This window comes from Biomphalaria glabrata, chromosome 10, assembly GCF_947242115.1.
Source record: "Biomphalaria glabrata chromosome 10, xgBioGlab47.1, whole genome shotgun sequence".
Classification (NCBI taxonomy): Eukaryota; Metazoa; Mollusca; class Gastropoda; family Planorbidae; genus Biomphalaria; species Biomphalaria glabrata.
This window is the reverse complement of record NC_074720.1, coordinates 13,064,186-13,081,385: the sequence shown is the minus strand read 5'-3', so window position 1 is coordinate 13,081,385 and position 17,200 is coordinate 13,064,186. Positions and strand designations below refer to the sequence as shown.

Sequence of the window (17,200 nt, the reverse complement as noted above, 5' to 3'; positions counted from 1 at the left end):
GCGCATCGTCTTCTACCGCTCAATTTAAAGATCAATTATTGGGATATTATAAAGTTTAGTGATTTATGCATTCCTTTAACTTGAACCAGTATTTTTCTCAAAGTTGGGGAAGGTAGTAAAAAATGTTTCTTTTTTCAAATCTAATATTCATTAGTTATTAAGAGAAAAATAATCTCTCTAAATATCGTATAAAGAATTTTTTTCTTGCTAATGTATTATTATATATTTATTGATCTTTGTACAATGATTCATTGTTCCATACCAAATCTGGAGTCTTGCTGGCTGAGTAGTAATGCGCCTAGCTTCCAAAACCTGAGTGCCAGGGTTTGAATCTAGTCGAAGACTTGCATTTTTATTAATGGAATCTTTAGGGCACCTCTTGAGTTGGGAAAAAGTAAAGGCGGTTGGTCGCTGTGCTGACCACATGAGAACCTTTTTAACAGTGGGCCATAGAAACAGAAGAGCTTTACATCATCGGCAAGGTCAGAAAGAGGCACTTTACTTTACTTTAACCAAACATGAATCAATCAAAAAAAAATATATCAATATGCTTCTAACTGGTAAAATAGCAGTGACAGCCACATATTAACAATGCATAATAAATGACATCCATTTCTTTGAAAATATCATTTCTTTATTATTGTTTATATTGTTTTTTATTTTGCTCAATGTTCACATTAAAATTCAATCTTACACTCACCTAAGCATTCAATTCAATTGTCTGTCATCATCTACAAATTCATCTTTCATTGAAACTTACATTCACGCCAATATTTTTATTTTTCAATGTTAAATTCTTTTCAACAATGTAAGCATTGAAAAGTGGGAGAAAAAACAACAGCCAAATACAGAAATAAAAAAGTCTAACAAATTTTTAAACAGGGAGAATTTCTCATGTTCAACAAACACAACAGTTTTGGTCTACTTAATCACCAAATTTAGTGTAAGCTTTTATTATTTTTCAGCTCTATTAGAATCACCTAAAAGGTCTAATGACCATAAAAACTAGGATTAATGTGGACCAATGGTGCCTGAGTTTGGGAAATGCTGAGCTTTTGGGAATGAGGTAAAAAAAAGATGAAATACAGAAAAGAGTTTGTTGTTGCATGTATGGTTCACTGGAGAATACAACAAATAATTCACTTTCCCTGAACAAAAGCATGTACTTGATCAAAGTATAGGCTAGACCAGTGGTTCCCAAACTTTTTCCTTAACGAACACTTTGCACATTCTGAGTATTTAGCGGAACACTTTGCTTATTCTTTTTAGAGAGATTTATTCATGTGATGGCCTCCAAGTTTATTACTCCAGTGTATCGTGGAACGCCTATTCAGGCCTCGCAGAATACTAGGGTTCAGGGGAAAACAGTTTGGGAAACACTGGGCTAGAGACCCTACCACATGAAAATAAATGACCAAAGTAGAGAGGGTACAGTCCTTTATCTCATAAGATATGCGACAGAGATGCAAAAACTGTTTATTGGGGACTAGAGTTTGAATCTGTACTTGAGCTGAGTTGTGTTTGCTGAGCGCATAAAAGCAGGACAAAAACATTTCTCTAGATGACCCTCACACCCCCCTCCCAATTTCCACAAATGAGTTACGACCAAAGTGAGCAATTAAAAAAAAAAAAAAAAAAACAGAAAACTAAAATAAAACAAAAAGCTGTCTACAATTTAAATTAAATGCAAAAACTCTACTTTCTATTGTGTGGCTGGGTTAATCCCAACAGCCAAGTTTTATGGCCTCTATATAACATCTATATAAGACTTTCAGAAACAGACCACTTAAAGAAAAAAATACTGGCCCTTTACTGAAGAAGACCAACTCTATTCCTGTGCTGCAATCTAGTAGGTCTACTCTACTTCATAATGTTCCAATTTCAAAATGGAATTATTTTTCAAAGCAGATAAACATCAATGTTAACCAAGGAGTGTGCTAATATGTTTATATTGGGTCATTATTTGTTGTGGATGTTTTTGTGAAAAGTAGTTGAAAGGATGTGACGTAATAAAATTATAGTCTTAAAATGTCTACTTATATCAACACAAAGTCTCTGCTAATTAGTTGTTATGTTTAATTGTCTAAAATAATGTACATATTTATTCCCTGTGAAAACAGAACATGGTGTCAGATTGGTTTATAGCGCTGGTAGAACTTTAGAGAAAGCAACAAGCTTAATTCGTGCTGACAAGCATACACAGAACCAAATGATAGATATGAAAGGATTACGTGTAGATGCTGCTTATAAATTGATGGCAAGACAAAGTGTGTTTTGGCCAGGATTGTCCACAGATATTTTTTTGACAATAATGAAATGCTCAACTTGTGAAACGTTCAAAAGAAATAATGTGATAAAAAACTTTGACAAGAACTTTAAAATAAAGGATGTTTATATTGCGTCATTATTTGTTGTGAATGTTTTTGTAAAAAAGTAGTTGAAAGGATATGACGTAATAAATGATAATCTTAAAATGTCTACTTATATCAGCACGAAGTCTCTGTTCATTATGTTATGTTTAATTGTCTACAATAATTTATTAAATTTCTGTGACAACAGAACAAGGAGAAAACTTGGACACCAATGTATGTTACATGCACTACGTCTATAGCATGTGTGATTGTATTGAGACCTATGTTGTCCTTTATTGACAGTGCACATCTTAGAACATTGGATAGAGTAACATAAATATTGGATGAATGAGGAAGTTTGAGAATATGTTGTTTTTATTTCATCAAGACTATCATAAAAATCACATATCTTAGAGTGTTTACAATCATTTTAAAATGTTTTAATTTTGGGATGCTGTAACCTATCAAAAAAACAAAATTGTCAGATTCAAACATATATTTTAATGTAAATTAAAAACTAAGTTTATACAAGTAAGCCAGCAGTACAAAAAAATATATATATTTTTTTTAAAGTATGGCAGCTACATTCTTAACGGAGATTTTAATATTGATTTTAACGGTGGAGAATCCCATGTCTTTGCTAGGAATGATAAATTTCATTACACACTTCTTTTTGAGCATTGTCCTATGGAAGAGAATGAACACTCATACATAATAACAAATGACTTATGTCCCAGGATGGGAGCTCACTTTGAGGAGTGTAAACAAACATAACAGTTTCAAAGGTAACATAAAAATAAGTAACAAAAAAAAAGTTTTTTCCAAAAAGACAATTCCTCCTTCAGGCAGCTGATAAGTTTCGTAAAAGCAATTATTTTGCTCCTATTAACAAATGAGGGATAAGTTAAAGTTTAAAAAAAAAACAACAACAGTTTTCTCCGGTCCCAATTCCTCCCCCCCCCCTTTTTAAGAAATCCTGGTTGATTAAGCAAAAGTATAAATATATTCAGAGTATATAAAATTCTAAGACCCAGACTTAGAAGACAGTGGGCAAAATTTATTTAACTCTTAAATGATACATGCGGGAATATCCGCCGAGGTATGTGTGCGCAAGATATAGATTGTCATAAACTTCAGACCAAATTTTATTTTAAAGATTATTTTATTTTTAAAAATCATAAAGGTCAAACTAGAGTTTTCCCTGTGTGGCCAAAAATGTATACATAAACTGTCAAATTTATATGAAAATGGTTAGAGCCATTTTAAGATCTGTGTCCACCTAGGCTTTTGTTTTTTTGACTCAAAAAAGAATTTTCAAGCTGAAAAGAGGAATTGTAAGAAAATAAACTTCATGCTCCTATTTCATCCTATGAAAGTTTATTTGTTGCAATGTGCATGTATGTGCTAATAATGATCACAAAATTTTAAAAAATTTTCACTGGATTCAAGGTTAAGTTTTTTTTCTCAATTATAGTTCCTCTCATAAGGATGTCTTTATACATTTCAATGATATTATTAATACTGTACAATCCTAATTTTCTCACCAATAAAAGCAACAACTTGGAATCCCAAATAACAATGACTTTTTTTCCAGTTTGATCTAATATTTTGTATATTGATAATGATTTTTTTCAATCTTCAAGAGGGTGCTATCAAATTTAAAGCCATACTGTCAGCTATCATTGTTCCGTTCATTTGATCATTAAACAAAAAACCTACTTAATTTGTCATGCATGATACATGCTAACATAAGTTTCATAAACTATTAACATAAATTTTTAAACTAACCCTAACACAATTCATGTTAGGCTTTCTCAATGTTAAAATGTATGTAATGACTAGAAATGCACTGAAAAATAAATACCAATTATAATTAAATCATGAATCAATTTTGATAACGAAATAAAAAAATTACCCATTTTCATCATTTGTGTAGTTTGCCAAAAACAAAATACATTACAATTAAATATAACTTTGAAACCTCCATATGTATAAGAGGATTACTTTCCTCAAAACCTTGAACAAGCATATCAAATCAACACAAGTGTCATCTCTAGCTCAACTGCCAACATTTCAATAATTTACATCTATAAAACTGGGGCCAGTATTATCTGAATCTAATGATGACCCAGCACATGAAGAACACGAAGAAGACGAAGAGAAGCATGTACACCCAAAGCTTCCAGTGGCCAGCATTTGTGATGGACTTCAAGCGACCCATTGTTTTAGTTAACAAACCTCCTGATGATTCCATGTTGTCATCCTGGAAATAATAATACAAGAATCCAGTATATTTTTAAAAATTAAAACAACCTCATCGTCATCCAAAATCAACAAAGACATTTATTTATGCTTAAGGTGATAAAGAAAATAACATTAGCATTTTTTTCTGATTTGCAATGTTAAAAAAAAAAAAATATAAATCATTCTAGAGTTGAGTGGCATGGGCGTAGCCAGAATTTTTTCTTTCAGAAGTTTTTTAATTACCCTTAAATGTAGGTTCTTCCTGGTGCACTGTGTATCCGGTACAGTACCCTTACTCAGTCCATGGCCGTTACTGCTGGGAGCCCTCAGACAGGACTTGTGAAGAGCTCCCAGTCCATGCCTGTTCAATGGATAAAAGCCTTTCCAACAATCAATGGGATATTGACACCTTCAGCACTGATTCCCTACTGAACTTTATTGAAGGAGTTAGTGTAAAGACTGTAGGCATCCCGCCCTTGCCACAGTGGGATCTGGGGCAGAGCCCTGGCACCAAGCACTATTTCCAGTATTTAGAACTAAAATGCATATTCTGAGGTATCGACAGTGCATTGTTATCGAGTGATATTTGCTTTATTAAGACATTGTCTTCGATTCTAAGGATTAAAGATGACAACAGTATTTCAAGAAACCAAACCCAGCTGCTATTACAAAGTTATAATGTTTCGCCGCTATTATAAAGTTTGAATGTTTCACTGCTATAATAAAGATTTCATGTTTTACCACTATTATAAAGTTAGAATGTTTCACTCCGGTACTAATATAAAGCTTGATTTTTTCTTGGCTATTCTAAGGTTTCAATGTTTCACTGCTATTATTAGGTTTGAATATTTCACTGCTATTTTAAAGTTTTAATGCTTTACCACTATTATAAAGATTGAAATTTTCATGGCTATTATAAAGTTTGAATGTATCACCACTATAAAAAAGTTTTAATGTTTTAGTGCTATTATAAAGGTAGAATATTTCACCACTATTATAAAGTTTCAATATATCATCACTTTCATAAAGTTTTAATTTTTCATTGTTATTTTAAAGTATGAATGTTTACTGCTATTATGGAGTTTGAATGTTTCAGTGCTTTTAATGGTTCACCACTATTATAAGGTTTGAATTTGACTGTTTGTCTCATTCAGGATACAATTGCTGCAATTACTGAGCCCAGCGGAACTGTTATCACCAACAGGAGAAGGGGCAAAGGCGAGCAACTGGCGCCTAAACCAGTAGGCTTCGGGCAGGAGGGGCTCGTTAGCCTTTGTTGGCTACCCATCTAGGAGAAGGAAAACTCTAAATCCAAACCTCCTTCAGAAAGATTTGATTTTCTGGGTAGGCTTTTGCAGTGTCAACACTTTCTTTAAAAAAAAACAAAATAAAATAGTAGACATATTCAGTTTTTATTAAAATTAGTTGCAGCAATTGTATCCTGAATGAGACAAGATGAGCTCTTCTGATACGAAAGTTTAAAAAAAAAACCAACTGTTGCTAACTTGCTGTCGTAGTCTACCACATTCGGCATCTACCACACAAAAAAAAGCATCCTACCACAGTAGGCATTATTGAGATCAATAAAGAAGGTGTTTTCTAAAGAGTGGAAATTCTCGGATATAAAACATTAGCCTATAATTTTGACTGTAAAGAAACTGAAAAACTTAGTTTCTAGCTACTCACCATTTGTTGAAGATATTTGTTCTGCTCTCTCACTTCATTGCCTATGTCTATTGTGAGCTGGTGAAATAGGAGAAAAGAAAAATAGTTTTGACACCATGTTATTTTTTTACTAATAAATTATACCATAAATATATAACAATCTTGATAAAACTTGAAACATAAATGTTCCTTATATCATGTATATACATGTTTAATGTTCCTCCAACAACTGGAGGGCCTTAAAAATAGACAAAAAGAACCTAATTGTATTTCTATTAGAGAAGGAAACTTATAAACAAATCCAGTCAACATATTTTCCAAATATTTTCTATTTGCTATGAATATTGTTGCAACTCTAGGGTAGGCACTCAACGAAAAGGCATGCAACTCAGCACAGTTTAACAGGAAATAATAGTTGTGTTTTTTCACTAGGGTAAACACATAAAATCCTTCAGCTTCCTCAGAATCTTACTACTAAGCATACCAGTCCTTTGCTACTTAACCCGAATGTGGACCAATGACAGCCTTCCCCGCTTCGCTCCAGGTCCCTACTACAGCCTTCAGGCAGCACAAAATTGGCCTCTTAGTTTCCCAAACATTCAGACTCTTCACAATCCCTGATGCACTGTTCTTCTCTCCATTCTAGTGTCTTCTTGTTTACGTTCACTAGTGCTCTAGTGCGCACCTCAAGCACACTCTAGTTTTATTTTCATGGCAAAATGTAAAAAAAATTGTGAATGGCACATTTTGACCTACATCTAAATTCAATCCACTAGATCAGTAATACCACAACTAATATTAACTTTAAATTTTCAGTCAAAATTCAAGGCAGTTCTCTTAACTAGAAAGATTGCTGATTAGAAAGTCATTTAGCTGGCATATAATTTATCTGAAAAAAAAAAAGTACACTCACAGATTTAAGAGCTTTTACTTTTCCTTTCAGTTCATTCTCTATTTGTTCATTTTCCTCCTCCAACATCTGAGATGTGTCTTTATATGATGTGTTTCCTCCATTAGCTAAACAAATCAAAAGTTTATTATTACCAGCACATTTAAGTAGGTCCTGATTGTTAGCAGTCTATATAACTAAATCTCTATTTTAACATCTTTGATTATTCCCATCAGTTAACTAGACAAAGAGTAACAAAACCTTAACCCGACAGAGGAACATTGCAAACCATTTAGCTAAGTCACATATCTGTGACATTTCATACACAAAAAAAAAATTATTTTAAACTTCAAATAAATAAAACTCAGTCCACTTCTAATTCTAAGACTAAATTTTAACCTTTAAAGATAACATATAGTCATTTCCATCTAACAAACATGTTAAGCCTTGCATAATCTGCAATTTTTACATTCGAATTTGTATAGCTCCATAAAGGTTAGTCCTAGGGAAAAAACTGCATATACATATATATAAACCCGTCATCCATTTGTCTATAAAAATCTAGATATATGTTGTTTTGTTATGCTACGCATAGTTACAATAAAATATGATGTCAAAGAGGGTCAGGTCAATGAAGTCCAGCGCTGTCATTAATGAACACCTTCCCCCTTTTCTAACTTAGTGAATACTCTCAGTGTGCTAACGAACACCTCATAGTTATTGTTTTTAAAAATGTTATATCTTTAATTTTATTTTTATTTTATTAATTTCTTTTTACATTAACTAAAGACAGAAGTTTTACCTATACTGTGTACTGTAGCCTAGGTCTAGTTGACCCAAATTAAAAAAAACAACAACTGCGAACCCAGCTTGTCTATCCCGCTCACTCTGCTCAGTGACTGTGACCTAATTTGGTACCTAATCTATCAATAATTGTCCTTCTCTCTATGTTTTTGTTTTGTTCTGATACTGTGCTGATGATATCACGCTTAGTACCTACCTGGTTTATCAATAATTAGGTCACCAAGGAGAGACAGAATGAGTGAGAGTGAGAACAGGGTTGTGCCTATCACTGTAGTGGTTTGTTTGTTAATTGTTTTAGCTTATTTCTTATTTAATCTTAGTATCCTATCACTTTTGATTGCCTTTGTCTTGTTAATATTTGTAGAGCATTAGTGATGTGTGGCAAAATATTAATAAATCTATAGTGTAAAAAAAAAAGTAGAACTAGCATTCGTTAGTGTGTGTTTTAGGATTTAGGGCCTATTTAGAAGAATTTGAGATATAGGTCTTGTTTAGCTGGTACCTACATTTTATAAAAAAAAACTCCTTCACCCCGGACCTACCCTCCTTCTATCCTAGAAGAAAAAAAATGGCATCGTCCTACCAGGACCAGTGTTCTTTGAACCAGTGTAAAACCTTTGTTTTTCAGAGTAAACGAAACTAAATGATAATGATTAATCAGATTATATATATATGGCGGAAAACAGATTCTCTATTGAAAATGCATTTTTCGAGTTCAATATTCATTATCTCTGAATATAGACCATCTGTGGTATATTTGCTTTTACTGATGGATAGATCTATGTTTCTGGAAGCTTCATTAGCAAAATTTTTTTGAAATTCATTTTTATATGGAATTTGTGCATTTGTGAATATCATGAAGTATTGCCAAAAAGACAGACAACATTTACTTCTGGATTTATGTGATCCCATTTCAAAAGGTAAGAAACATATTTTAGAAATATAACTCATGTATAAAATACATACTTAGTATTTAAAAATGATTGTTATACACCATAAAGAAAAAAAAAAGTAAATAAAATGCTTCTTTTGTCTTAAATTTGAAAAAAAATAGCCTCGATGCAATTTTTGAAGTTGTGATGTCGCCAAACAATGTGTACATTTTTTTTTAAATATAATTTACATTTTGCCGATTTTCGTTGCAAAACACTTATTTTTGTATTTCTATCATCATAATTAATTATTTTTTTTATTTTTTGGTTATTTAAAATAAAAAAATATTTATAAAATCTCGTTTTTTTAAACACCAATCAGAATGGAGGTCGCCGGAATTGACTTCATGACCTCCCGTTCAAAGTGCTTTTTTTTTTGTCATTCGCTCAGAAATATTCGAAGCGATAATTCTAGCAAAGGTAATTATAGACAGAATCTATTACAGATAATTCAGTTCATAATATCAACTGCTTAGTTAATTATTCTGCTTTAATAATAGGATGTCGTTTTCTTCAATAATTAACTTCAAGGACGGGAACACGGGTATCTATCTTTAGCCTGGCGCGCGTGATAAAAAAAAACAAACACACGTTTTGACTTAGTCAACCTGAAGGCGCACCTCTGAATTGAGATCTTAGTCTGTAAAAGCTAAAAACTTATAATTTTTAAATTAATATCGACTATTACGGCAATTATTTTACTTTAATATTGGTACATTGCATGCGTCATAAAATCGGCCCGGCAATGCGATGTTTCAGCGCGAGGGGGGGGGGGGGGGGCACATTTTGAACTTAGATTTTAGATCTAAATGAATCTATCTCTAGATCTATAACTATAATAGTTTCTACAGATCTAGACCTATAAAGACTAGATCTTAACCATATTTTAAAATCAATATAGCGAAATGCTTTTAGATTAGTTAGACATAGATCGATCTCTAGGTCTAGGACTAGATCTAGGTCACTGGACTTAGACTCTGAGATTAGATTAGTCTAGATCTAGTCATTAGAGTTAATAAGCGTGAAATTATTTAAATATTTACTGATCTAGATCTAAATTCTCTTATCAAGATAGATTAGATCTAGAACTAGATGATTTAGATCTATATTTATATATAGTCATTTCTAGTAGATAGTCAAGTAGTAAAGTAGCGATGTACACACGTGGATCAAGAATCAAACCCTAGTGACCTAGTCTAAGTCTAAATGTAGACTCTAGGTCTTAGATCTATATAATTTATATAGCCTTATATCTACGTCTAAATATAATTCATAGTAAGACTTAGGACAAGATTTTAACATGGAAAAAAATCTGAGATCTAAATCTACTATCTAGATCTAGTCAAATCTAGTCATTTCTAGATCTAGTAACTAGTACTACTAGTAGATAGTCAATTAGCGATGTACACGTGTGGATCTAGGAATCTAAATGTAGATTAGATCTAAGATTTTATATATCTAAATCTAATTCATAGGATCTTATAAACTCAGTAGGGTTAAATTAGATCTGATCTCATGATCTACATCTTAAATTACTTAAAGTTAAAGTGGAAAAAATCTAGATCTAGTCAATTATAAACAAGAGTAGAAGAGATTCAATAGACATAGTGACATAGTTAAAAATAACAACAAACACATATTAACCAAATTTTAAAAGTTGTTTTTATTTCTTTTCTCAGCAACAGTTACTACAGATACAAAGATTGAGATTATTTGAGATAATAAACAGAATAGTCAATAGATATAGATCATGCACCATGCAAGTTAAGCTTTATTAGGTCTAAGTAATCTAGACCTAGATTTAGATCTAAAAAGTGATCAAGAACTAGAATAGATCTAAATCTTGATAATATTTCATTTAATATTAGATCTTTTCTAGTCTAAAATTATACATATCTATAACCTTTATCTAAAATTGATATAAATAGTATCATGTTTAAACATGAAGATAAGAGGGAAAAAAAAGACTTTTTATTGGTAGGGTGGGCCGAAGAGGGGGCTTATTTATTAATTATAAATACTTTTTAAGGTTGTTTTTTTTTTTTTCAAATGTTATATAAATATACTTTACTTTGTGACACAGTTTTAAGCAAATAATATTGTGAATTTGTGAAATTCATGGATTATTGGACATATCTTCTGTGAATTATGGATTTTTTCATTATTAGGGGTAAGTGTGTTTGACCTCATTTTTTTATGTTAAATACTTGTCTGATGATAATGAATTTACTTTTTTTGGATTCCTCTCTTCTTGGGCATTAAAATTGATACATAATATGTCTAAACTGATTATGTTTTTGTTATTTAGGATAATGATAAAGTATAATTTGCAACCTAATTTTTTTTACGGAGGGGGTGGGGTCTGGGGTGGCTCAATTAATTTGCATAAATGACTTAAAAAACTTGTTTTTATATTTTTTTCAAATGTTCTATAAATATACTTTACTTTGGGATATATTTTTCTATTAATAATATTGTGAATTTGTGAAATTCATGGATTATGGGACATATCTTCTGTGAGTGATGAATTTTTCATTATTAGGGGTAAGTGTGTTTGACCTCATTTTTTCAAGTTAAATAATTGTCTGTTGCTTCTGATTTTATTTTTTTTTTGAATTCCTCTATTCTTGGGCAATAAATTTGATATATAATATAATGTCAATAAAAGTAATTTTGAAATTGGTCAAAAAAATGGTCCTTAAAGTAGAATGTTGAGAGCTCAATCTGTTTTCCGCCATATATAATGTGACTGAACTAGATTTATAAAGAAATGGAATATAAACAAAATTAATAGACTAGTTTCATCATAGCTATCAAAATAAAGGCTGATTTTAGCAAAGTTTGTGGGGTGTTCACTAATATTAGAAAACGAAGGTTGTTCATTAGATGGAAATGACTAGATCTATTTGTAATATTACTAGATCTAATAACTTATGAATAAGTAACTAAAAAATCTAATTGTAAATTATATAAGACTAGTATAGTAGTAATAGTATTACTTATTAGTATTATTATTAATATTATTACTAGTCTAGAAGTCTAGTAATATTATTATTAACTTTAACTAAGAGTGACTAAATCACTAAGACTAACTTAACACTACAGTTGACTGAGTTGTCTACAGTCTGTAGACACAGTTACTTGAGTTTGAGTGAGTTAAACACAGTTGTTAACTAAGTCGTCTAAGTAGTAAGTTTTTAAAGTAACTAAGTCAGTCTAAGTCGGTCGTCTACCTAAGTCAGACTAAGTTTAAGAAGTTTTAAATAAGATAAGTCTGATAAGACATAGATCTAGACCTAGATTTATATAGATTTTGTGAACTTAAAATTACCTAAGTACGAGCGCCTCATTTTTAACGGGATGTTATTTACTATTTTTAAACAATTTTTTTTACAAAGTTACAAAATATGTTTGAAACCAGGTTCAATGTTTTTTTGTTTGCATATCAAATGAGACGTCATCGTTTTAAGTTTACTTCCGGGAAATCATTTTGTTTTCTTTTTAAGGAGATTAACATCTTAGCTAGCCTAGCCTATATACTTTAAAATAATCTGATTCACTGACATATATAACAATTGTTACGTGAATTGATAACCAGATTTTTTTCGGTTGTGGATGGGGTAAAAGTGTCAGGATAAAATGTTCCACTTTTAAATTTAAATGTATCTTACACTAGTTATTAAGAGAAAAAGAATCGCTCTTACAAAGGTTGGTCAGTTGTATATTGGGAGGATTTTGGCTTTTTTTTTAAATATTTATTTTTATATTTATTTCACTCGTTTTTTTTTCTAAATACCCCCCCCCCACGAGTGGGATCTCTTCTTAAGTTTAATTAAAAAGCATCTGATTCTTTGTATTTTATATCATTATTTACAATATATATGCATTTTGTTCCTTTAGGATTCAATGACAACCTTATACTAGAATTTCTCATTTTTTGTTTCTTTTACATGTTTTGGATGTTTCTTCAGTTACAGATTATTTACTTCCTAGTCTAAACCTCCCGCAGGACGACGGGGATGGGGCGGGCAGGGTTTGAAACCGGGATCATCTATAGACAGTCCAGCGCGCAAACCGCACTTCCAGTAGGCAGCCATCATTACTGGCTTGTAAAAATATTACTATAATAAGTTCATAACTGACTGAACATACAGATTCAAATGAAGACACTCGCGTGTACACAAACTTTGCCACAGTCTGACATGTAGGCTATTTGGAGTACTATTTGATTTCTAGAACTAGATCGACATGTATTTTAGATAAACAAAAAATCCAACACAGTGTTTAGTATAATAGGCTACGATTCACTCGCGTGTATGTGTGGCTAGTGTGCATTTTAGTATTTGATGTAGGGAGGGGGGGGGGAGGGCGGGTCGGAGAAATGTGTGTGTGGGGGGGGAGGGGTCATAAAAGAAGGCTGTTCCAATTAATAGTGACCGTAACTGATACTAGAAATCATGGCCCATAAGTGAGTGCAAGGAAAAATTAAAATGCGGCCTTTGTTTAGTGATTGCACACAAAAAAAATGGCAGAAAGGGTTCCGGTCAGTATAAACAAGCCTGAAAACAAATCAACGGGCGTAGCTATGGTGGGAAATGCTTGTTAAGTATAAATATAAGATAAACGATATATTATCAGTAGTAATTGTAATACAAAATAGAAGAAAAAGGTGTCCTAAATCACTGCTGACCTCTTTTGAGTCAAAAGGTCAAACTGTCGACAATCAGGCAGCCAGCCACTCAAGTGATTGCTCCCGTACTCTAGATCAAGCTATAGTTCTAAGTGTTGCACTGGACACTGGAACTGGTGACTACTAACTAGCGAGTCTTACGTTCTAGCTCAGCACACAATTATATTTACATTACTTTTTGTTGTCTGTCCACAGAATCATATTACGTCCTATATTGCACTTGGTTTCTTTTTCCCTTTTAAAACATGATTCCCTCCAAGTAGAGGCGAAGTGAGCGGGGCAAGGGGGCACGATGCAACTGGCGACATCTTCAGAAGGTGCCAAAAGCAGCCTATATTTCTATGTGAGGTTCATGGAAAATGGGTGCGGGGGAGCCAATGAAGTACCTTGCCCCGGGTGCACGTTTTGCTCACTACGCCTCAATCTCTAAGACATTTTGGATTTATTTATCCCCACTTGACAATTTATAACGGATTTACTGTATCCAAGATAAAGTGCATATAGCCTTGGTTGTTAGTGTCAGAATGGTAATTAAAATACAGAAACACACTCTAGAAATCGCCCATTCTAGACAATTGTTAATCAGTAATGTTGAAATGCAGTATGCCTACAATCTGCACACACTGTTGCTCCTTATATTGCTATTTAAAATTGTTCATTAAATATTCAAATCCTAACGCTTTCTCCCGTTAAATGAGAAATACGTATTTTATTGCTTTTAGATAGTTGATATTATGTAGAGCGCCTTTTGCTCTCCTAGAAAGCATGTTCATCAGTGTCAGAGCGGTAAAGCGCTTGGATTCCGAATCCCGGTGAAGACTGGAATTTTTAATTTCGGGATCTTTGGGCACCTCTGTCCACCCAGGGTACCTGACTTTAGTTGAGGAAAATTAGAGTCGGTTGGTCGTTGTGCTGGCCACATGACACCCTAGTTAATCTTAACAAACAGAAACAGATTAGCCTACCTTTACATCATCTGCCCTATAGACCACAAGGTCTGAAAGGGAACTTTACTTTTTTATAGCATGTTCATATCATGTTCATGGCATGTTCATAGCATGTTCATAGCATGCTCATAGCATGTTCATAGCATAGTCTCTTTTGTAGACATGAGGAACAGGGAATCAACATCGGGATTCAAACTCGAGATCACTTGTGAGGTAGTCAAGCACTTTATGTCACTCAGCCACAAATCTGAAATCTTTAATTTGCTCAGTGTAGAAAGAAAATGTTCAAACTTAGCCCTGAATACAAAAGGTAGTTAAGTTAGCAAATGAATGTATCCTCCCATTTTCTCTGTGTGATTGGGCGATGATTTATGTAACTCTTCATCTGGTCCAACCTATACCTAACGTAGTTTGTCTACTCAAGACAATGTCAGTATAAGCTAAGCTCGTGCCTCCTGCAGAGATCCTATGAACCACACTGACCATCATTTTTTTTTATCCGAAGAGCAGACTCCACGATCAGCTAGCTGCGCCCTGGCTCATATCATAGAAGCTGGGAGGGGTCTAAGCTGGTTAACATTCTGAGACTCTGCACTTAAGTCTATTGCCCTGATCTTAACTGGAGATTGTCCGCGTGGGAGTAACAGAACTGAAACTAGCCAAGAATTTTTTTTTCTCAAAGCATTAGTATTTTGTTTTATTCGGTGTGTTAAGACGAATAATTTCTTAGGTGACCAAAATAAGATTGACACAAATTCGCATGGGATTTTTTTTTAAAACTTACATGTAGATCTAAAGTGATCGAAAAATTTACAATTATGTTTGACATGTGGGATGAAAAAACCAGTAGGTACATTTCTTCTTGTGTGAACATTCTATGAAAAAAAACTTTGTTTTAATCCTAGAATGAATGAAATTTATGGCCTCGATTGAATCAAAGATAAGAACTACATAATATTAAATATGTTTTGTCGCGAGACTATATTAAAATATTCTCTATCAAGAGGATAGGCTTTTGATTATATTGACAACGTTGTTTGCATTGAAATAATATCAAAAAGTTTTTAAAAATGATAATTTATATGCCACAGATGTTACTACAATTCAAAAAGACATTATCAGTATAAACTAACCAGAAATCGTTTTCTTCCACTTTTGGGCGGACTCTCCTTTCTTTCTCACTTTTTTTTTTTTTTGCACAGTAGTCCAATCTCTAAAGACTTCTCTCTTTCTCTCTCTCCACTCTCCTTCCCCCTCACTCTCTTCCCTCTGTTACGAATGTTTCACATGCTATTTCCTTTGAAATTCCACTAGAACAAAGGCTAAGTGACATAGACCATATAACCATTCGTCTCGAACTGACTTGTCGCAAACGGCAATGCCATCATCATTTATTGTGTTGTTTTTTTTCTTATTGCGCTTTTTAGGTTTTAAGAACAGATCACCACGCCTACAGCGACATCACAGCTTGATGCATCGCTTTAGAAATGACGTCATTCCAGAAGATGAAATCGAGAGGGTGGAGGAGATGGGCAACTCCAGCGGGAAGTCTCGTTCGATCTCGGTTGGTACTTCCCGTACTAGGAATATACCAGCGTGGCTACAGTCTGACAGACTTATTAAGGAGGTAGGTATGGATAAATACACGACTCCTCTTAAAAAGCGTTAGATAGCTGACTCGCTTTTTTTTTCTTTTTTTTTTGTGAAATTATAGGGGGGGGGGAATTGTAACGAAAGTTGGAGTAAAGTTTTAATTTCTCTATTGTCCTAATCGTTTCCACCTGGGCGCCACGTTGAGGGTGAGAAGCATGTCCATTCCCTCTCGCCATGATGGAGGGTTGAAATGGGACTTATTAATCATTTCTGAAAGAAACTCCGTAACTGATAACACAAACAATCCATCTTTTACGTGGTCTAATCTAGCCTAGCATAATCACGTGGCTACATTCAAACTTTTATGTCATAAGAAGCTAATTGATTCTGATTTGTATTATATAGTAGCACGGCAAATGGGACATGTAGCCGATTTTCAATGTGAGGTCAAAACTATGTCGTCGCCGATCCTTGATATTTATATAAGTGCAGGGGAGAGAAACATTCCACCATAGCAAGACCACCTTTTGAGAGATTCCAACTCACTGACCCCTGGGATCCTTTAAGAAGCACAGTTCCGCGAACTTTGGACCTTTTCAAATAACCCCACAGGCTTTGGCTAACATCAGATCGTCTGTCTCACACGCGGATTGCTTTGCGGTCGAAATAGCGGTACAGTGGAGGTGCCAAACAAAACGCTAAGGGTTGGGAGGAGGGGGAGGTCTTCTGAAACACGTGACATTCTCGCGAGTTTCACCTACCCCCCATTTCGCTCAACCTCGGAGGTCAGGCTGGAGCTATTTAGACTCACTTCGCTAACGCTAGTAAAACACACCGAGTTTCATTATGGCATATTAATAGATTACCGCTCGAGCCTGGAGTGCCCCGGAAGCGGAAGTTTAAATGGTTTCCATGGTTTTCATGCCCCCGCCCAGACCAAATTTAAAACATGGAAGTTGAAGTAATGATTCTGAGCCCAGGTAGTACACTCTAATTGTTTAGGAGGGGGGATGCACACGCACACACACAAACACAAGCACTGAAAACAAATGTATTAACGTATTGACGCAGACGTTTGCTATTTC

The 17,200-nt window shown here is 33.6% G+C and overlaps 1 protein-coding gene across 1 annotated transcript; it reads right to left on the bottom strand.

The window, feature by feature from the left end:
• Positions 1-626: 626 nt before the first annotated feature.
• LOC106058562 (BET1 homolog) lies at positions 627-12,370 on the bottom strand. The gene is made up of 4 exons (XM_056044864.1): positions 12,217-12,370; positions 7,174-7,277; positions 6,282-6,338; positions 627-4,614 (listed from the first exon to the last, which is right to left on the bottom strand). The coding sequence occupies exons 1-4, from the start codon at positions 12,233-12,235 to the stop codon at positions 4,459-4,461; spliced, it is 336 nt and encodes a 111-aa protein (XP_055900839.1). The 5' UTR covers positions 12,236-12,370; the 3' UTR covers positions 627-4,458.
• Positions 12,371-17,200: the final 4,830 nt, after the last annotated feature.